Genomic DNA, 23,575 nt, shown 5'->3' with positions numbered 1-23,575 from the left:
CACAAGTTCTCAATGGGATTAAGATCTGGGGAGTTTCCAGGCCATGGACCCAAAATCTCTATGTTTTGTTCCATGAGCCATTTAGTTATCACCTTTGCTTTATGGCAAGGTGCTCCATCATGCTGGATAAGGCATTGTTGGGCGCCAAACTGCTCTTGGACGGTTGGGAGAAGTTGCTCTTGGAGGACATTCTGGTACCATTCTTTATTCATGGCTGTGTTTTTAGGCAAGACTGTGAGTGAGCCGATTCCCTTGGCTGAGAAGCAACCCCACACATGAATGGTTTCAGGATGCTTTACAGTTGGCATGAGACAAGACTGGTGGTAGCGCTCACCTCTTCTTCTCCGAATAAGCTGTCTTCCAGATGTCCCAAACAATCGAAAAGGGGATTCATCAGAGAAAATGACTTTGCCCCAGTCCTCAGCAGTCCACTCCCTGTACCTTTTGCAAAATATCAGTCGGTCCCTGATGTTTTTTCTGGAGAGAAGTGGCTTCTTTGCTGCCCTCCTTGAAACCAGGCCTTGCTCAAAGAGTCTCCGCCTCACACTGCGTGCAGAAGCACTCACACCAGCCTGCTGCCATTCCTGAGCAAGCTCGGCACTGCTGGTAGTCCGATCCCGCAGCTGAAACAGTTTTAAGATACGGTCCTGGCACTTGCTGGTCTTTCTTGGGCGCCCTGGAGCCTTTTTGACAACAATGGAAGCTCTCTCCTTGAAGTTCTTGATGATGCGATAGATTGTTGACTGAGGTGCAATCTTTGTAGCTGCGATACTCTTCCCTGTTAGGCCATTTTTGTGCAGTGCAATGATGGCTGCACGTGTTTCTTTAGAGATAACCATGGTTAACTGAAGAGAAACAATGATACCAAGCACCAGCCTCCTTTTAAAGTGTCCAGTGATGTCATTCTTACTTAATCATGACTGATTGATCGCCAGCCCTGTCCTCATCAACACCCACACCTGTGTTAATGGATCAATCACTAAAACGATGTTAGCTGCTCCTTTTATGGCAGGACTGCAATGATGTTGAAATGTGTTTTGGGGGTTAAAGTTCATTTTCTGGGCAAATATTGACTTTGCAAGTACAGTAATTGCTGGTAAGCTGATCACTCTGACATTCAGGAGTATATGCAAATTGCCATTAGAATAAATGAAGCAGTAGACTTTGGAAAAATTAAGATTTGTCTCATTCTCAAAATTTTTGGCCATGACTGTATATGATAATGCCCTCCTTGCCTGGACTGAGAGTTTTGGCGGCGGCCCTCTCTTGGCTGGTTTGTTGTGGTACCATGTTCTTTCTATTTGATGATAATGGATTTGATGGTGATCCGGGAGATCATCAGAGATTGCGATATTTTTATATAAACCAACCCTGACTTGTTCTTCTCAATAACTTTGTCCCTGACTTATTTGGAGATCTAGTTGGTCTCCATGTTGTTTGGTTAGTGGTGTCTCTTGCTTAATGATGTTGCAGCCTCTGTGGCCTTTCAGTGAAGGTAAAGAGTATATACTGACAGTCAGTTGACACTTAGATTGCGCACAGTAGGACTTCCTGCCACTAAGCATGTGACTTATGAAGGGAATTGCTTGCACCAGAAATTTTTATGGGCTTCGTTGCAAAAGCGGTGAATATATATGCACATGACGCTTTTTAGTTACTTGATTCCATAAATCTAATTTATGCCTATATTTTTCTCACTTCACTTCACCAACTTAGACTATTTAGTGCAGATCCATCACACACAAATCGAATAACAAAAAATATTTAAACACCGGTTGTAATGTAGCAAAATAGGTACAAAGTCAAAGGGGTGAATACTTTCGCAAGCCAGTGTATGTTCCAATCACTGCTGTTAACCTCTCAGAGGCCAATCCTAATCTTTTACAGTGGCATTTAGAACTTCCGGTCCGGGAGCGTGCCATTCTGGGCACTCATTGCTCCTCAATGACGCAGTGAATCGGTGATGATGAACAGACATGGCAGCTTGCTGCAAGCCCCCATGGCTGTCATGTTAGTCCTCCTTTGAAGTGCACCCACTAGCTGGGCTTGATAGCTGGTAATTTTAGCTGTGTACTATATATATCCAATATGCAGAAAATGGCACATTCAGATCCCGTAAGGAGAGTTGGGGAAAAAAGTTTTAAAATGTAAAAAAATTGAAATCACTCACTTTTTTTTCCCCCAATTAAAAATAACGATTAATAAAAAATAAAAAAAATAGTGAAACATAGTTGGTATTGCTGCAGCTATAAAACTCTAATCTATAAAATATAAAATTATTTAACATCAAAAAGCATTAAAAAAATAGAAATTCCAGGATTGCCATTTTTGGTCTGTGCACCGCCAACATAAAATGCTACAGAAAGTGATCAAAATACCTGTATACATAAAAACTACAGCTTGCCACACAAGAAAACATGCTTTCACACATCTCAGATAGTAGAAAAATTAAAAAGTTATGGGTCTCGTAAAATACTAGCACAAAACTGAACGTTTTGGGGTTTGTTACTTTTTTACAAATTAAAAAACGTCATTAGTAAAATAAAAAATAAATCATCTTAACCTGGAGAATCATGTTGTAAGTTCAATTTTACCAAACCATGAGTGTCATAAAAAGACAAGGGAAATTCTATTGTTTTTTTCATAGTTTCACGGCACTTGGCATTGTATTACCGTTTTCCAGTACATTGTATAGAAAAATTAATGGCGTCAATAAAAACTACTCCTGAGGACCCCCCCAAAAAATACATATAGCTATTTCACCGGAAAAGTAAAAAGGTTATGGGTCTTGGAAGACGGTAAGAAAATTAAAGGGAACCGGTCAACAGGTTTTTCCCATGTAACCTACGGCCACCACCTTTCAGACCCATGTGACCGCATTCTAAAATGTTGTATGACTCCAATTCGCCCTGAAAGACAAAAAAACCCAGCCTTTTATTATAATCACCTATCGGGCGGTCCGGTCTGATGGGTGTCACTGAATTTGGTCTGCTGCCTCCTCTTTTCTTGCAATGCCGTCCTCGTTCTCTGCTTGACGTGGATGTGATTTCGAGTCACATGTACAACATATAAAACACCTGGTGACAAGTTCCATTTAAGAAAGCACAAAAGCAAAAACTGGCTGTGGCCAGAAGAGGATCAAGTAGGATTCCTTTAAATACTCACTCACATGGGTGATAGAACTATCAAGGCCTCAGAAATTGACACAAGTTCTCTGACCTGAATCCTGAAAGCATGATCTGTTGGGGGCCGTGAGGACTGAAGTTTAGAAAACACTGGGATTGGAGATAATTTATGAAGCTCTGCAGAGTATCTTGCTTTTATTTTTTCCTCCCCCTCTTCCAAGAGCCATAACTTTTTTTATTTTTTGGTTGACATAGCCAAATGACAGCTTTTATACTGGAAGAGTTTTAGTTTTGAATGACACAGTGATAATGTCACGAATTGGTGAAAGAAAATGCAATTCCGCCATTGATTTTTTAATTTTCTTTTTAAACTAGTAGCACGGTGGCTCAGTGGTTAGCACTGTTGCCTTGCAGTGCTGGGGTTCTGGGTTCGAATCCCACCAAGGCAACTTCTGCAAGGAATTTGTATGTGCTCCCCTCCAGTTTCTCCTATTTCCTCCCACACTCCAAAAACATACTGATAGGGAATTTAGATTGTGATCCCCAATGAGGACAGTGATGATGATGTGTGTAATATGATAGCGCCATATAAGCAAAGCATATTCACACACACACATATATATATATAAATGACCTAGCAACATGAGATCAGTGTGCCTATGGGGATACCAAACTTGTAAATTTAGTTTGTTTGCAGGGAACTTGTCAAGGGGGCTTACTCCTGTAATGTAATAGATGCACTTTTCAGGCTCTTAATAACATTTTTAGTCATGCCTGTATTTCACCTAAATGTTGGTACACTGTAAAAATAATCTTTAAAGAGGTTTTCCACTACTTGGACAACTCCTTGTAATACCTCTCATTTGGCCCCAATAAAATAAAAAGCCTGTACTTGCCTTCCGTGCTGGCGCCTTTCCAGTGGTGTCGTCACTCGCTGTCCTGAGACTAACGTGTTGTTGCTGGGACACATGAGTCCGGTGTCCAATCAGTGCTGGTGTCACTGTCCCCGCCTCCTGTTAAGTTGAACATGAAGAGGAAGTCAGTGATCAGCAATCCCTTTAATCCCCACACTTGTATACCCAGATTAGTCCCACTGACAGGTCATCAAAACCTTCCTCTGGGAAACGACAGCGAAACGCGCGTCGGGGCTCCTGTGCATTGGTTTGGGCATCAGTATGGGTAAGAGGTTTTGATGTTTTGGCTAATTATATATTGTTATTGACTATATATTGGTGACAATTTATGAACTGCCTTTGTTATATTGGCCTGCTCATTTATGTACTATTTACCTCTGCCCTGATGATTTATGGCTATATATTTTATCTGTATATATATCCGGCCAATATGCACTATGCACTTTATTAAGGATAAGAACTTGTATGCCTGGATGTTTTTTCTATAGCCTTACACTATATGCCCCCCCCCCCCCCCTCTTTGCCTATATGGTTAAATTGCTGCCCGCCTGATCTTTACCATACGAATTGTTATTCAGTATGGATTTCTAAATATGTATTGGTTGTGATTTATTATTTTGTATCAATAAAGACTTTTTCTATGCACATTTTTTAGTCTTTATTGGGCTGATTATTGAATGTCCTCTTGTGGTACATCTATATTATTAGGATATTTAAAACTCTCTATGGTTCTTATGAGTTTTCTATGATATTTTGAGAGGATCCTTGATATATATTATGCATTTTGTTATGTCACATTGGTTCCGGTATGCTTTCATATTGTATAATTTGTAGCTGTACAAAACTTCATCCTACTTTGTTTTTTACAGTACCTGTTGTCAAACGGACATGGGAAAAGAGTGCGGTACACCTCGAATACTACAGTGACTATGCCGATCCCACAATCCCTACCATCGATCTGGGAATTCCCAATGTTGAAAGAGGTAAAATTACACGTTCATTAATCAATGCTTATGTAAAATCACTCCTATGTCTATAATAAATAGCTGATGATTTTGTATTCTAGGTTAAAGAAGTTGTCCACTTTATTCTTGTTTTATCATATTTGATTTCCATGGCTGCGCCGACATCACTGGAATCCTGTGCTTGCGCAGTGCGGCGCTTGGAGACACGCTTGCGCAGTGTCGAGCGGGCAGCGGCACTTTTGCATTGTGTAGCGTGGAGGCTGCCGCGCTTGCGCAGTGTCGATCGAGGAGCCGTACATGCACCAGCACAGCCGGCTACACACTGCGCAAAACGCGGCTCCTCGATCGACACTGCGCAATCGCGTCTCCAAGCACCACACTGCGCAAGGGCAGGATTCCAGTGACTTCGGAGCAACCAGGGAAATCAATCAAAATGAGTGGGCGACGACCCCTTGACTGAACAGAAAATGAAGCACACCCCTATGACTAAATGAGCAGGTACTATATAGGTATATAAAGTGCTTTTTGGACATCATTACAGCGCCATTTTTAATGAAAAAACGTGTTAGTGATGCACATTGCATCCACTAACAACACACTACTGACAGTTTAGATGCTTGAAATGACGTGACAGGTTCTCTTTAATATAGAAACACTTCACATGAGAAAAGTGTTTTTTTAACTGAAAGAAACTGATGGACAGTCCCGGTCACATACTCCTCCACCAGCAGAATGCTTCGAGATCTGGACTGTCGGAGTTAGCAAATAGCCAGAACAGACGCTAAAGAGAAGGAATCGCGGTTTGAGAAAACTTCTTTGAAGGCTATTCTGAAAAGACCCCATCATGTTTTAGCATTTGGTTTTCGATAGTTTGATTTCATTTCCTATGCTCCCTCACGATTGTCTTGGCCAGTACCTCTTTTTTGTCATGTCCTCCATGTTCTTGTGCTTCTGCCTAGTAGAGCATAGTGAAGGCTCTCGCAAACAGTGCAGTCGAGGTAATCAAAACTGTGGGGAGATGAGAAGATCTACGGAACTGACAGATTAGTACAAATTATTTTTCCCTAGAATTAATTTTCAATAATATAATTTTTGAGGCCAAACCTGTTTACAAGCTCTTGTTTAATGAACTCATGTCCCATGATCGCATGTACAGGTCAAGTATGGAACGACACTGCATAGTCGCTGTGTGCAATAATTAAAAGGGTGGTGCACCTTTGTGGGCCATTGTTTTCTTTTTCTCTTCACTTAAGTGCATGTAATTGAGGCTAAAAATCATGTTTGCAATTGGGTGAAATAGAAAAATGAGAATCCTTTGCTTTCTACATCCGCTGTGCTGCAGTGTCTATCGCTGGTTGTAAAATTAGTTCACTGAGAATCCATCAGTCAGTCCTCTGTGATGGTCTGAAGGAGTTTGTAGTTTTATTCTGAGCTCCTGTCACCTGATTTATGACTACAGGTTACATCAAATTTGAATGTGCCGGGAACAAAAAAACATCTGTAAAAGCAAAACTGTGCAAAATGTTTAATGAAACCCAATTGCAAAAGTGATATTTAGGCCCAAATATGCAATTGAATAAAATTAAAATTTTCCCCAAAGATGGCCGACCCCTATAATTCCAGGATTTTATTGCATTTCCTGTAAACATTCTTGTTATGTGTAACTCGTTTTTCTGGGAACCTGGTATTTGTCCTTCACTGGTTTAATTATGGTCAATGATCTGAGCCAACGATTCGCTGACACGGTTACTTACCAGGACTTATGTTGTCCTTTTTACTCTTTTATTGTACTTATAAACCTTTCATCGATTGCAAAGTTACATTTCTGCAACTCTTTGTGAATAACAAGTGGACGTTCTGTTTAACTCCTATTCCTGAGTGAATTACTTTTGTTAATGAGTAGTGATGAGCGAATATACTCGTTACTCGAGATTTCTCGAGCACGCTGGGGGTCCTCAGAGTATTTTTAGTGCTCGTAGATTTAATTTTTCTTGCTGCAGCTGAATGATTTACATCTGTTAGCCAGCATAAGTACATGTTGGGATTCCCTAGCAACCAGGCAACCCCCACATGTACTTATAGCTTCCAGTACCACCTGTATGTCACCTCTCTGCTGTCCAGAATCCAGGAGTGTCTATCAGCCATATCCTCCTCCTTCACCTCTTGCTTCCTAAAACTCAATGCAGACAAAACCAAACTTTCTATTATGGTAAATGACATCACGCTCTCCTGCACCTGAAATCCGCTGCCTCGGAGTAACTCTAGACTCTGCCCTGTCCTTCAAACCACACGTTCAAACTCTTGCCACCTCCTGTCGCCTCCAACTCAAAAATATTTCCAGAATCCGTTCCTTCCTCAGCCCTAAATCTACCAAAACTCTTGTGCATGCCCTCATCATCTCCCGCCTTGATTACTGTAACACCCTCCTCTGTGGCCTCCCCGCTAACTCCCTTGCACCACTCCAGTCTGTCCTCAACTCTGCTGCCCGACTAATCCACTTCTCTCCTCGCTACTCCCGTTTCTCCCTCTGCAAATCCCTCCACTGGCTCCCAATTCCCCAATGAATCCAGTTCAAACTACTAACACTGATCTACAAAGCCATCCACAACCTGTCCCCTCCCTATATCTCAGAACTAATCTCCTACTATCTTCCGTCACGTAATCTTCAATCCTCCCAAGACCTCCTACTCTCCTCCATACTTATTCGTTCCTCACACAACCGCCTCCAAGTTTTCTCCCAAATATCCCCCATCCTCTGGAATTCCACGCCTCAGCACGTCCGATTATCCACCACCCTCGGATCCTTCAGACGGAACCTGAAAACCCATCTTTTCAGGAAAGCCTACAGCCTGCAATAACCATTCTGCCGCCTCACCACCATCCGAGCTGCCGCATCACCACCAGCAGAGCTGCTGCACCCCCGACCTTCTGTCTCTTCCCCATTATCCCGTAGAATGTAAGTCCGCAAGGACAGGGTCCTCTCCCCTCTGTACCAGTCTGTCATTGTAAATTTGTTTACTGTAAACGATATCTATAACTTTCTATGCAACTCCTGCTCATGTACAGCACCATGGAATTAATGGTGCTATAAAAATAAATAATAATATTTTATACGAATTGTTTGTTTCGTTAAGCTTCGCCTCTCTTAGCATGACCATCAGAAACTTTAGCAGTACGCCACAGGTTGCATTGATAATTATTTGGAGACTTTTCTATATCTACAGAGGATATAAAAGTCGATAAACTATTGATAAAACGCCAGGATTTTCTCGTGTAAAAACATTGTACCAAGAAGAATCTCTTCAGAACTTTTTCCATCTGTAATGTCACCTAAAATCTGATCCTGTTGACTTACAATGAGGTTATTTAGGGTTCTGTATTTTTTGCAGGAACAATACTTCTGTAGACTTTGTTTTTCTTGCTGTAAAATATAAAAGAACCATGAAATGAAAGGGGAGGTTAATGCTAAAATCAAATGAGCACTTAGAAGTTTTATTTTTTCGTTAATGAAAGAAAACCGGCTTATGTGTCTTTCTAATCACCATTTGTAATGTGCGGTATGTCCTCAGGACAGTTTGTTTGTACTTTTGTTGTAGTGCGCTTCTTTTTTAAACAAGTATTTATTTTTATAATTTTAGGACACTGCGGGAAAACCTTTGCTATTCTGGAGAGGTTTCTCAAGTCGGATCTATTACATACACGGTGGCTGGTGGTAGTGGATGATGATACACTGATCAGGTATGGTTTTATTTATTCACAAAGGTATTTAAAAAAAAGTCATGTTGAGCATATCACTCATTTAATTTTAAAACTGAATTTTTGCGTTGTGTTGAGCTGTGTATAATGTGCAAAATACAAATATTAATGTAGAGGTAAAATTAAAATAACTGCTTATGTGCTAAACATAAATACTTCAATATTGTACGTTAATTTAAAGGGAAATTGTCATAAGGTTTTTGCCATTTAATCTGAGAGCAGTATAATGTAGGGACAGAAATTCCAGCGATGTGTCACTTACTGGGCTGCTTACTGTAGTTTTGATAACATTTTGAATGAATTTGAAGTGAATTTATTTATAAAAATCAGTGTTTTATCAGCATGAGATTATCACAAGTAAACATGCTGCAATGTAGTGTTTAATAATAATGAGCTGTGTATTACCACACCCTCAGCAGTGATTGGCAGCCTATGCACAGTGTATACAGAAAGCTTCTAATCAGTGGTGTGGGCGAGATATTCAGAGCTCAACATTCAAAGAGCTGGTAGAGAAAACAGTGATTACATCAGACCGACAGCAAACAGCCCTGTGAGTGACACATCACTGGAATCTCTGGTCCTAAATCATTCTGCTCTCAGATGGGGGTAAAAAAAACTGTTGATAGATTCCCTTTTAAAGACTAGATTCAGAGCAGACACCAATTTAGCAATGAAGAGATTACAATATCGTTGGTAAATGTCATGTGATGTTTGATGACGTCACTTCGTGCAAACGCGGTGCCATCTGTGGGCTGCAACTTGAAACACAAGAACCAATGTGAAAAGTGTCTTTGTTTTTTATTTCCATGATCTAATTTACATTCAGAAACTAATTGGGCATTCAGTATATTAATGCAATTCCAAGCATTGTTTCTGTAGCTGAATGAGGAGAGATATCCTAGGCAGAAAACATCCTGTAGGGCTTATCATTAGAACAGTCTGATATTTATTATACCTCTGTAGATCCTATCCTACATCTCTATTTTATGCATTTTGATAACCTAATTAATATAAATTGAATAGTATGAGAACTTGTGAACAATGACAAAAATACAACTTTCTCTTGTCTAGAAGACTGTTAACTAGTGTTGTATAAATTGTGTAACCGGGAACCAGATTGCATGAAACAGATCGAATGATCGGTATTCAGAGCTTCATAATGTATGAAGTCAGGAAAAGGCATGTATACACTGAGCCATCTCTCTCCCTCCTCGCTCTCCCTCTTCCCCTCTATCCCTTTCACTCTATCTCTCCACCTCCCCCACTCTCTCATCTCCTCCCAGTCTCTCTCTCCCTCTCCCTCTCTTTTCCTTCTTTTTTGACATTCAGAACTGCTGTCTTTCTCCCTCTCCATCTCTCTGCTCCCTCTCTCTCACTCTCTCCCTCTCTGTCCCCCTCTTCCTTCCTTTTCAGCATTTTGAACTGCTGTCCTCAGTCTCCATCTCTCTCTCCCTCCCCATCTCTGTCTCATTCTCTCTCTCCTTCTCACGCACTGTCTCCCCCTCTGTCTTTCCCCCTCTCCCTCTTTCTCTCCTCCTTCCTTTTCGGTGGTTAGAAGTGTTGTCCTTCTCCCTATTCTCCATATCTCTCTCTCTCCCCCTCCATATCTCTCTCTCTATCTCCCCCTCTCTTTCTTTCTTCCCCTCTTCCTCTCTATCTTCCTTCCTTTTCGGCATTTAGAACTTTTAAGTTCGTCTTCTCTCATCTCTATATATAAATATATATACGGTATATTTTTTTTGTATTTGCCCCATTAATAATTTTGGTCTCTCTATGCAAAGAATCCATAGGCCTTCTGTATAGCGTGTTGGAGAGCTGTTTGTGTTTTCTATAGTTTTTTATTTTAATGTGGAATTGAAGTGGATCCATATCACAATTTTTCGATGCGATTTTAGATGTCAATTTTGAAACAGGTCTGATTCAGTTCCATGTCAGATAACTCTGGGTGAGCATACTCCGATTACTAGGTACCTAACTGCCAAGAACTTGATAAATGGTGACTAGTGATGAGCAAATTGATTTTCAGGACCTTCGTTCAGCTACTACATCAGTATTCCTTAGCTGGAAGATAACTCTGCCTCCAGAGCTTGTTTTAGAATGAAGGGGGAGATACCATTGTGAGACAAGTGTCCAACACAAAACAGAAGAAATGAAGTTTTTTTGCTTGCAAACACATTTTGTGCAGCTCTCTGAGCTCTGCTGCATCAATCCTTTAACCCTGTCTGCCTGTGAGATGGAAGCTGAAGCTCAGAGGAACCTGCAGATGTGTCAGTAATAATCACACACAGCTCTGCAGTGAGATCAGGAGAGCAGAGAGCATCCATTATACGTCATACTGATAACTCTCCCTTCATGTAAAATAAGCTCTGGAGGCAGAGTTAAATTCCAGACACCATCCGACCCAAAGCCTGGAACATGTCATTTATATAAAATGAGAAAAGATGATTTCTCAGCAACATTTAGGCATCTGATATGAGGCACACAGGGAGGACTGTTTTCATCATTCTATAACCTGTATGCTCATATCAATAGTTTAGATAAGTCAAATGTGATGATAAATTTTCTCTGTAAGGCTGTGTGCACACGGTGCATTTTTGAAGCATCTTCGCAGTGTTTTTTCCTCATGGAAATGGGCCAAAAATGCTTTGGAATCCTTATGCAAGCTAATGCAGTGACAATCCTGAAGTGTTGTGCACTTGATCAGTAATTTTCCTTTGAGCATTTGCAGTGTGTTTTTTTCTGCAGCATGTCAATTCTTTGTGTGTTTCTGCAGCGTTTTTCACGCATTGACTTCAATTGAGTCACTCAAATCCGCATCAAAAACGCAGGTGTAAAAAGGTTTGCGGACTTGCTGCAAATTTGCAGAGTTTTTGTTTGCGTTTTCATGTACTTCCTATGGTGTTTCCCTTGCTATCATCTGTGTGACAGAGTGGGAAACACCGGCACGGAGGTTCTTATCAGTGGTAACGCTGCCACCGGTAAGACCACGGGTCAGAGCGCTGCGGGGTCATGCTGTCAGTTGTCAGCGTTTCTCCGCAGCGGTGACCAGCAGTAAAAAGCTTACCGCAGGTCAGCAGGCGTGGGCTGCTCCCATGGGGCTAAGTCTGCTGTCACTGATAACAGTGACAACAGGTGCCGCTGATGGGAGATATAGTCTCACCAGCCAGCGTCTGTGATCACAGTTAAAAGAGGAGAAAAAAAAAGTTAAATTACATACATATTCAAATAAAAAAACCAAAAAGGTAATACTCACCTAACACCAAATCTCCGATGCTCTCTTCTCCTAGAAAAAAATGAAAAATAATAAACCACCATATACTCTCCTGTCCGCCGTAGTCCACGTAATCCTGAGTGTCCCACGGCGATCCCACGTGTAGGACAGTCACATTGGGAGCAAATACAGATGACGATCGTTTCACGCTTACATTGCGCTTCAACAGATCATGACCTGTTGAAGCGCAATGTAAGCGTGAAAAGATCGTCGTCTGTATTTGCTCCACTGTTTTATCTGCCTGCTGTTGGTATGATGATGCCACAATAAAGGACTTTGTTGCACGGGACAGTATGTGCCAATCCGCTTTCTTTTCTATGGAAATCAGCACACAGCTGTCTGCCTAGCCTTTGCTGGTTAGATTTTATAGGGGAACCTTGTGTCAATTTTTTTCTGGGGTTCCCCTGTAAACTAGCCAGTAAAGGCTAAGAAAATAGCTGTGAGCTGATATTAATAGCCTGGGAACCTTTATGGCTATTGGCTCCTTCCCAGAATATTAACATGAGCCCTCAACCGTTGGCTTTTCTTCTGATGGTTATTAAAATTACGCGGGAGCCCACGCAAACATTTTTTTCATTTTTTTTTCTTTAAAATTAGCAGTTGCTGTTTGGTTACAGCCTATGTACGTTCAATTCTGTTAACATGCCTACATAACCTGGTGACAATGTGTGTGTTTGTGTTTTACTTATCGGCTTAGTAATAAGGGTGTCGGGCTGACACCAAGCCCTAATCCCATTACCCTGAAGCCACTGCATCAGCCTGAAAAAGATGGTGTTGAACCAAGAAATTACATCACAAAATTTTTTTGAAATATCTTTATTTACCTCAAAAAAACCTTCATTGCTGTACAAAAACACATGCAAAAAATGCATACAAAAATGGAAAATAGATAATGGGTTTGTTCGTCACAGCAACAGTGACTCTTGTCTGTTGGATATTTTTGCCATTGCAACTCAGACCCATGCTCATTTATAACACAGGATACCAGAAAAGGTAAGTTCATGATTAGGCCAGTGGTGCTGTTTCAAGGGGAAAGCAAACCCATTTTAATCATATGTGGGAAAAATTTGACTTCACACTGAAAATTTTTTTTAACCACTGCATTTTTCAGAGAAATTCAAGGCTGGCCCAGTGCACTTTAATTGTAGCTGCTCCCGGTATGCCCTTAACTCCCAACTTTGTTTTGGGGGAAAATAGTTTCAATAAAGTCCCCCATTCACATTAGATTAAAGGGTTTATCTGTGTCTTACTATTTATTTTTTTTTTTTATTTTTTTACTATGGTCCTAATATCTAACAGGCAGGTAGTTTCAATTTCCCGGTGCCGGCAAAGATCAGTCATTGACCGTTCCTGCCAGTGATTCCGCTGCTGCCTGTCAACAGAACTGCTCTACCTCTTCCGAGCTGCTCTGTGGATGGGGCGTGACTGCCGACGTCATGCAGATTCACAGACAGCTTGCCACAGCTAGGCATGACGTCGACAGTCATACCCCATCAACAGAGCAAATTGGAAGAGAAATTGCTGCTCTCTCAATGTGATGTCAGTGGAAACTGCAGAATCACTGGCAGGAGAGGCAGGTAGAAGATGGCGGTGGTCACAACAGGCAGGTAGGTAGCAACTATCTGCTTGTCTATTTTCAGGGCCATAGTAAAATAAAAGTCCTGGATAATCCCTTTAAAGTTAGATGAAACAATCAATATCAGCGGGGTCAGTTGACAGTCTCATGTGTATGGGGGCTTTCCAACTCTCCCCCAACAGATGAAGCAGGAGAAGAGAAGCATCCGACACTTAGGATTCCCAACAACCACTCCTTTTGTTTTCTAGAGTATAAGAGGTCTAACAGCTCCCTTATAGAGAACACAGGAGTACTTGGCTGAGCTTCTGTGTATGGAGGAGTCGGAGATGGTTGTTTTATGTCATTTTTAATCTTTCTTCTCTTTCTTGCTTAGCCTCCCAAGATTACAGAAATTGCTAAGTTGCTATGATTGTAATGAGCCTGTGTTTTTGGGAGAACGATACGGTTATGGATTAGGAGCGAGAGGTTACAGTTATATCACCGGCGGAGGCGGGTAAGAGATTAATGACATCTATTTGATGTGTTTGCAATATAAATCCGCAAAACTATTTTGGTTTAATTTTGTCATGCTTTACTTACTGAATAATCCAGACACACGACAAATTGAAGTCACATAGTATTTTAATTACATTTACTTTTCAGTGGTTGCAAATAACATCAGAGCTTATGGGAAAGCAAGACGTGAACTGTTACGGATTGCGAGTAGCGAAAATCTCCTAATGTGCAGTTTTTGTGATTTATGGATCTCACTGTGATAGTCCTACCATTAAGAAAGCAACGAAATAGAGTGTGGTTGGCTGAGACGTAGCTAGGGGTTCAGTTTAGGTGGGGGGAAGCGAAACATCTGAGTGTCCCTAACCGATAACCCTTATTACAACTATACTGGCACACTGATATTACCACCATATGATGACATATAGTGGTAGATACCAGTCACAGTGCAATTATTGATGTATTGCTGGTGGCTGACGTTCTTTCTGTTAGAGTCGTTCACTATTCCCATCTTTTCCATCTGTCCCAGACCGACATGAAGACTTTTTCCAACCAGGACTCATCTGCAGAGATTGCAACAAAGACACATCTGACTTCTCACATTCCTAGCCCCATCCCCATCTATTCCCAACCCTCACAAACTCCTCATCCTCCTTCCAGATAGCATGTTAACGCCATAACCACCCCTTTTTGAAGAATAGGTACCGGTTCACACTTATCTCCTCCTCAAGAAAGCAACGGGATAAGGCATCTGCCTTAATGTTTTTGTTCCCCGGCCTATATGTGGCAAAAACGTTAAATGAGGTAAAGAACAATGCCCATCTTGCCTGTCGAGGTGTTAGATATTTCGCCTATTCCAAATATACCAGATTCTTATGATCCGTGATTGCCATAACTGGGTGAACTGCTCCCTCTAAAAAATGATGCCACTCTTCAAAAGCCCATTTCATTGCTAAGTGTTCCCTATTACCAATGTCATAGTTTTTCTCAGCAGGTGACAGTTTTTTAGAAAAATAAGCAAATGGTTGCCATTTACAAGGTGACGCACCCTGCGACAATACAGCCCCCTCTCCCACCTCAGACGCTTCGACCGCAGCGATAAAAGGCTGAGAGACATCAGGCTGTATAAGAATTGGCGCAGAAGAAGAACACCTCTTCAACATATTATTATTATTATTTATTGTTATAGCGCCATTTATTCCATGGCGCTTTACATGTAAGGAGGGGTATACATAATAAAAACAAGTACAATAATCTTGAACAATACAAGTCATAACTGGTACAGGAGGAGAGAGGACCCTGCCCGCGAAGGCTCACAATCTACAAGGAATGGGTGAGAATACAGTAGGCGAGGGTAGAGCTGGTCATGCAGCGGTTTGGTCGATCGGTGGTTACATATCATATGCCTCACTGGCAGGACTGGACCACTTGGAGAAATCCGTCCCCTTCCTGGTCATATCCGTAAGAGGTTTGGCTACTACCAAAAGTTCTTTATGAATTTACAGTAGTAGTTGGCGAAACCTAAAAAACATTTGTGACGCCTTCAAATTCTCAGGACGATCCCAATCCAATACTGCTCGGACTTTAGCCGGATCCATGCGAAAAACGTTAGAAGACAACACAAATCCTAGGAAAGGGATCTCCTCAACCGAGAACATACACTTCTCGGGTTTGACATATAATTTATTGTCTCAGAGTATACGGTTGTGCTCAAAAGTTTACATACCCCAGCAGAATTTTTGCTTTCTTGGCCTTTTTTCAGAGAATTTGAACGAGAACACCAAAACTTTTTCTCCACTCATGTTTAGTGGTTGGGTGAAGCCATTTATTGTCAAACTACTGTGTTTTCTCTCTTTAAACCATAATGACAACCCAAAACATACAAATGACCCTGATCAAAAGTTCTCATACCCTGGTGATTTTGGCCTGATAACATGCACAGAAGTTGACACAAATGGGTTTGAATTGCTACTAAAGGTAACATCCTCACCTGTGACCTGTTTTCTTGTATTCAGTGTGTATGCATAAAAGCTGAGTGATTTTCTGGGATACAGACAGACTCATGCATCTTTCATCCAGCCACTGACGTTTCTGGGTTGTGAGTCATGGGGAAAGCAAAAGAATTGTCAACAGATCTACGGGAAAAGGTAGTTGAACTGTATAAAGCAGGAAAGGGATACAAAAAGATATCCAAGGAATTGATAATGCCAGTCGGCAGCGTTCAAACTGTGATTAACAAATGTAAAATCAAGGGCTCTGTAAAAAACAAAAACCATGGTCAGGTAGAAGAACAAAAATTTTGTCCACAACTCACAGGAAAATTGTTTGGGATGCAAAGAAAAATCCACAAATAACATCAGCTGAAATACTGGACTCTCTGAAAACTATTGGTGCGGCTGTTTCAAGATGCACAATAAGGAGGCACTTGAAGAAAAATGAGCTGCATGGTCGAGTCGCCAGAAGAAACTTATTCCTGCACAAATTCCACAAAGTATCTCACCTACAATATGCAAAACAGCACAGAGACAAGCCTCAAAACTTCTGGAACAAGGTATTTTGGAGTGATGAGACCAAAATTGAACTTTTTGGCCACAACCATAAATGTTACATTTGGAGAGAGGTCAACAAGGCCTATGATAAAAGGAACGCCATTTCTGCTGTAAAGCATTGAGGTGGATCGCTGATGTTTTTGGGATGTGTGAGCTACAAAGACACAGGAAACTTGGTCAAAGTTGAAGGAAAGATGAATGCAGCACGTTATTAGCAAGTACTAGAGGCAAATTTGGAATCATCAGCCCGGAAGCTGCGCATTGGACGTACTTGGATGTTTCAACATGGCAACGATCCAAAACACAAGGCTAAGTCGACCTGTCATTGGCTACAGCAGAACAAAGTGAAGGTTCTGGAGTGGCCATCCCAGTCTCCTGACCTCAATATCATTGAGCCACCCTAGGGAGATCTCAAGCATGGAGTTCATGCTAGACAGCCCAGGAATTTACAGGAACTGGAGGCTTTTTGCCGGCAAGAGTGGGCAGCTTTGCCATCTGAGAAAATAAAGAACATAATCTACAACTACAACAAAAGACTTCAAGCTGTTATTGATATTAGAGGGGGCAATACACGGTATTAAGAAATGGGGTATATGAACTTTTGATCAGGGTCATTTGGATGTTTTGGTTTGTCATTATGATTTAAAAAGAGAAAACATAATAGTTTGACAGTGGAGAAAAAGGTTTGGTGCTATCATTCATAGTCTTTGAAAAAAGGCCAAGAAAGCAAAAATTCTGCTGGGGTATGTAAACTTTTGAGCACAACTATGCATAAGACCTGCCTGACATGTACCTGGTGTGACTCAAGGTCAGTTGAATAAACTAATATGTCATGCAAATAGATAACCACGAATCTGCCTAACGGGTGACTAAAAATGTAATTTATAAAGTGTCAAAAGACGGTGGGCACATTCGTCAACTCAAAAGGCATCACCAGATTCTCATAGTGTCCCTCAGGCGTATTGAATGTTGTTTTCCTCTCATCCCCCTCTTTAAGGCGGATGCGATTATATGCCCCCTGAGGTCCATCTTAGAGAACCATTTTGCCCCTACAATTTGATTATAGAGGTCTGGAATGAGAGGGAGCGGATAAGCGTCACGGACAGTGATCGTATTGAGTTCACAGAAATCCAGGCAAGGGCGTAACCCCCCATCTTTTTTCTTTACAAAAAAGAGCCCCGCAGCAATGGGGGATGAGGATGGTCTGATATGACCTTTAGCCAGGCTTTCCGCGATGCAGTCCTTCATGGCCTGTCTCTCTGGGCCAGAGATATTATAGAGTCTGCTCTTGGGAAGCTTGGCACTAGGAACGAGATTAATGGCGCAGTCATAAGGACAATGGGGAGGGAGTTCTTGGCACCCCTGCTCCAAGAATACATCCCCAAAATCTGACAGGTAACTAGGCACAGACTGGGTATCCACCCTAGCAAACCGGTTACCCAAGCAGTGTCCTTGACAATACCCACTTCATTTTACTATTTCCTGAGTCTGTCAATTTACTACAGGATTGTGTAGAGCGAGCCAAGGAAGTCCCAGTACCACAGGTGAGGGTAGACCCTCTAGCACATAGCAGTCTAACACCTCAGTGTGCAAGGCCCCCACCTGAAGCTGTAAGTCTCGGACAAATTGATTAAAATGCCCCTGTCTCAAGGGAGCAGAGTTGATGGCGATTATGGGTATGAGTCTGGACAGAGTATGTGGGGTGAGGCCTTGGACCTGGATGAACCTAGCATCGATCAAATTAAACCCTGCCCCACTGTCCAGAAATGCAAACATGTCCACCTTAAACCCACCCAGGTGGACTACAGCTGGTAGGAAAAATGGTGTCCTACCCACGGTGATGATGAAGACACCCAGGTTGCTAACCTCCTCACAACCCGGGCCACCAAGCTATCCTTGCAGTTGTCTACTATGTGATCATGAGGGACATGTTCCCACGAAATGGCCCTTTTTACCACAATTGAAAACACACTCTCCCTTTACGCCGGACAAGAAGTAGTTTGCCAGAGTGAGGTGCCGCACCCACCTGCATGGGTTCCTCAGTAGGCTCAGTGCTGACCTTCCTTGACCCCGGACCTCCTGCACACAAGTGACTCCCTGTGTCTCTGGCGAAGACGGCGATCAACCCGGATCGCCAGAGACATGGCTGCCTCAAGGAAGTCAGTCTCATACAGAGCTAAGGCATCCTTCACCTTTACTGTGATCCCCTCACAGAACTGACTACAGAGTGCGGGGTCATTTCACTTGGTGTCTGTGGTCCACCTCCAGAACTCAGAGCAATATTCCTCCACCGGCTGGTCTCCTTGCTGAAGTTGACGCATTGTGGACTCAGCTCAGGAGACATGATCGAGGTCATCATATATAAGGCCAAGTGCCAGAAAAAAATCTCTTCACCATCTGAAGCAACTGAGAGTCAGACGGGAGAGAAAATGCCAACGCTTGGGGTTCCCCCTGGAGGAGCGAGATTACTATCCCCACATGTTGCTCCTCTGTATCTGAGGAAACTGGACGTAGCCTGAAGTACAGTTTACAGGCCTCCCGGAACACAGTAAACTTGTCACACCCCCAAGAAAACCTGTCAGGTAAAGCGATCTTGGACTCCACTATGGTTTGCTGGGGAGATGGGAGTCCCACACCAGATGTAGCAGGGTGCTGCAAAACCACCATGTGTAAATCTGCCTCCTCCAGACTGAGCTGCTGCAGTTGCCCTGTCAGAGAAGCCATTGGATCCATAATGGATCAGAAAAAATGGTTACGGTCAGAGCTAATGTCATAACACAGCTGTAGGGTGACCCAAGACCAGGGGCTCCTTCCCTGTCCCTAACACTAGGGGGCCCCCTAGCTTGCCCTACCCCTGACTTTCTTCTGAAGGTGAAGATGCCTGGGCCTCCACCCTTGCCTTATCTCCTGAGTTAGCCCTTTTTCTGTTCTCTTCCCCCACCCAGGGAATTGGAGCACTGCTGTGCACCGTAGTACACCAACCTGACAAACAAGGCAACACAAACAAGAGTTAACAGAAATTCCAGGTATAGAAAATATTCACTCACATATAACAGAGGAATGCATCGGGGCATGGAGGTAGGGGAATAAACCAAAATAGAGAAGGATAGGGAATTGCCACACATACAAACCAGGCAACACTCACTGATAACTCCTCCAACTCTCCTTCTCATATGAACTCCTTTCCTTCCGTTAGCCATGTAGCAAATTCTAGCTGTGACAAGGATTTGTAATAGAGTCCAAATTACAAAGTGGAAAGGAGTGGCTAACCGAGCTCAGCTGTGAGCACTTCTGGCTCCACACTGTCACGGTAACCCCATGACACAAACTTTCTCCATCAGTTGTTCATTTTGTCACTCATTTAACTATAACCCGCAGTGTTATGTGTACTGAGGAAATCATCCAGCCCTTTTTAAAAGCTATAATAGTGTCTACAGTAGTCGGTAATTCCACAGTCTACAGCTCTAACTGTAAAGAGCCCTTTCCTATTTAGCTGTCGGAATAACCTTTCTTCCACCCGTGATGACTACCCCCTGGCCCTTAGTATGTCCTTTGGAAGAAATAAGTCATGTGCCAGTCCTTTGTACTGACAATATTTCTAAGCTAAACAAGCACAACTTTTCCAACCTCTCATCATATGAGAGGCCTACCTATTGTTCCTTGTAATAATCTAGTTGCCCGCCTTTGAACTGACATTAACTTCTTAATATCCTTTTTAAAATGTGGAGCCCAAAACTGGATCCCATATTCTAGATGTTGCTTCACCAGTGATTTATAAAGAGTTAAAAATACATTGGGATCATAGGATTTTATCTCTCTTATCACCCTAAAATCTTTTGCGTCTGTTGCTTGACATTGAGTACTGATGTTCAGCTTACTTGTAAACAGAATACCCAAATCCTTCTCCTGTTCCTGTTCTGTAGTCCCAAGTATACTCCCATTTAATGTATATGCAGCAGTAGGATTATTCTGACCTAGGTGCATTACTTTACATTTACCTACAATAAATCTTATTTGACAAGTGTTAGCCCATTCAGACATCTTATTAATAATAATAATAATAATAATTAGACATCTTATTCAGATCATTTTGACATGTCAAGGTCAGATTTTAATATCCTACACAGTTTGGTGTCATCAGCAAAGATTGACACTTTAATCCCATCCACAAGGTTATTAATAAAGAGATGAAAAGTGCAAAGAAAAATAAATAGTGGCACTCACCAAGCGATGTATTTAAAAGTCCTTTTATTCTTCCACTATGCGGGGTGAGGACATACCTCTAGCGCGGCAGGTATACATGAAGGTGCAAGGAGCAGACAGGACGACGGCCATTTTGCGCCGACTGCGCTTCAATGGGTCCAGGTGTTTCACCATCTGCTGATTTTCGCCTTACCTAGTGCCGTTCTATCTTTCTCTTTTTGTGGATTATTAATAAAGAGGTTAAACAGAATTGGTGCTAGCACAGATCCCTGTGGTCTCCGCTGCTGACTATATCACATTTAGAGAACGTACTATTTATGATGACTCTTTGTTTCCTGTCATTTAGCCAATTCCTTACCCATCTGCATATAGTTTCCCCAGTCCTTGTTTCTGTAGCTTCAGTATACGGCTGTTATGTGGTACAGTATCGCATGCCTTTGCAAAGTCCAGATAAATCATATCAGCCGCTTTACCAACATCCTTATTTGCACTTACCTCCTCATAGAAACTCAACATGTTGGTTAGACACGACCTATCTTTCATGAATCCATGCTTGTTGTCAGTTAATATATTATTATCTGCATTATATCTGTGCAGGTCATCTCTTTTAATGCCCTCAAAAACTTTGTATACTACTGATGTCAGGCTTACCGGACAGTAGCTGCCTGGATCCATCTTCTTACCTTTCTTATATATTGGCATCACATGAGCCATCCTCCAATTTTGTAGCACCAAGCCTGTTATAAGAGAGTCTAAGAATATAAGATACAGCGGTTTGTCAGATACTGAGCTCAGTTTACTGAATATCCATAGATGAATGCCATCTGGGCCGAGCGCTTTGTCAATTTTTAATTTGCTCAGACGCAGGCTTACTTCTTGTGTTAAACTAGTTGTATCAAGTAGTGAACTTTGATTTTGCCTTATGGAAAGATCCCTGGAACAGTCGGTTCATTGGTGAACACGGTTGAAAAGTGCCTGTTTAATATCAGGCTTTTCTTTGTCCTCTATAATTATCTTGTTATTATCATTTTTAAGGGGCCGATGGCATCTGTTTTTTTCTCTTTGGCATTGATGTATTTATACTATTTTTGGAGATATATTTTAATGTCTCTGGTGATTTGTTTCTCTGTAGATAATGTTGCTAGCTTGATTTCTTTTTTACATTTCTTATTTAGATTTTTATACTCCTGAAATGCTATTTTTGTATTCTCGGCCGCGAGGATCCTGAATACTATTTGTTTTTGTCTTATTATACTTTGTACTGCCTTATTTATCCATAATATTTTTTTTTACTCCTGGATATTTTATTATCAGAAGGAATAAGTTTTCTACAGGATTATTGTAGTATATCCTTAAACATGCCCCATTTATGTTTGGTATCCCATGTTATGATGACATGGTCCCAGTCTACTTGATTAAGCTCTTCCCTTAATTTGTTGAAATCAGCTTTCCTAAAGTTCCAGGTTTTTGCGTTTACCCTTTTGAATGTTTGATTGAAAATTACATTGAAACTTACCATATTATGGTCACTGCATCCCAAATGCTCCCAGACCTGTAGATCTGAAATTGTATCTGGTCTATTTGATAGCACCATATCCAGCAGATTTCCTTCCCTGGTTGGTTCATCTACCAGCTGAGAGAGGTAATTGTCCTGAACTGTTGATAAGAACTTGCAGTTGTTAGCACAACCAGAATATTCTATGTCCCATTGAATGTCTGGATAGTGAAAATCCACCATAGTAAGGATCCTGTTATTATTTGCTGCCTTTTTAATTTGCTCCTGTACCTGTTCAGCTATATTAGGAGGCTTGTAGCAAACTCCAGTTAGCAGCTTTCCATTATTGCCATCCCCATGTACATTTACTCACACTGACTCTACATTGTCGCAGCTCCCCCCAATGTCATTGAACACAGGTCCTAATTTGAATTTAACGAAAATACACACTCCTCCACCTTTTTTGTCTTTCCTGTCCTTTCTAAATGTTGTGTATCCCTCTACATTTTTTACCCAGTCATGGCTTTCATCCAGCCAGGTTTCTGTAATGACCACCATATCGTATTCTGTGACTGACATAAGAGTCTCCAGGTAATTCATTTTGTTTGCAAGACTTCTTGCATTTGCCAGCAGACATTTAATACTATTAGCACATTTGTTACTCCTACTCAGCTCCCTACTTTGCTTCCTACTCAGCTCCCCACTTTACTTGCATATCCCTGCCCCTTAAATTCTCATAAACCCCCTACTGTCTCATTCTCTCGGTGTACTCTATCCCCTTATTAGCACAACTCCCCTCCCTCCCCAGATCCTAGTTAAAAAGCTCCTCTATCCGTCTGACAATTTTTCCCCAATAACAGCATCACCCTCCCCATTGAGGTGCAGCTCGTCCCTACTGTAGAGCCTATATCCGACAGAGAAGTCGGCCCAGTTCTCCACAAACCCAAATCCTTTTCTCTGCTATTTCTAGAAACAGGAAGTCTCTTTTCCCTGCAAAAAATGATTCCCCTCTTCAAGTCCTGACCCAGCTTCTCTGCTCATCCCCTTTGCCAGGGACTTTTGCAGTGACTCATATAGGGAAGATTGACCTCCTGTTTCTACATGGAGCTCAAAAGGATTCTTCCAGTCAGTTTTTAATCACGTGATGTCATAGACCTAATGGAAAAGCGAGAAATTAACTGGGTAGAAAGGCAAAATGAGCAATTGTAAGTACACCGTGCCATATAATA

At 41.7% G+C, this 23,575-nt stretch overlaps 1 protein-coding gene across 1 annotated transcript in view; it reads left to right on the top strand.

The window, feature by feature from the left end:
* B3GLCT (beta 3-glucosyltransferase) overlaps positions 1-23,575 on the top strand; it is a 530,741-nt gene that overhangs the window by 486,049 nt on the left and 21,117 nt on the right. Inside the window, exons 11-13 of the mRNA XM_077298263.1 lie at positions 4,909-5,022; positions 8,643-8,742; positions 13,981-14,100. Coding sequence (XP_077154378.1) covers positions 4,909-5,022; positions 8,643-8,742; positions 13,981-14,100 — 334 coding nt within the window. The remainder of the gene's footprint in view (positions 1-4,908; positions 5,023-8,642; positions 8,743-13,980; positions 14,101-23,575) is intronic.

This window comes from Ranitomeya variabilis, chromosome 3 (assembly GCF_051348905.1).
Source record: "Ranitomeya variabilis isolate aRanVar5 chromosome 3, aRanVar5.hap1, whole genome shotgun sequence".
NCBI classification, from domain to species: domain Eukaryota; kingdom Metazoa; phylum Chordata; class Amphibia; order Anura; family Dendrobatidae; genus Ranitomeya; species Ranitomeya variabilis.
This window is presented reverse-complemented; position numbering and strand designations above follow the sequence as displayed.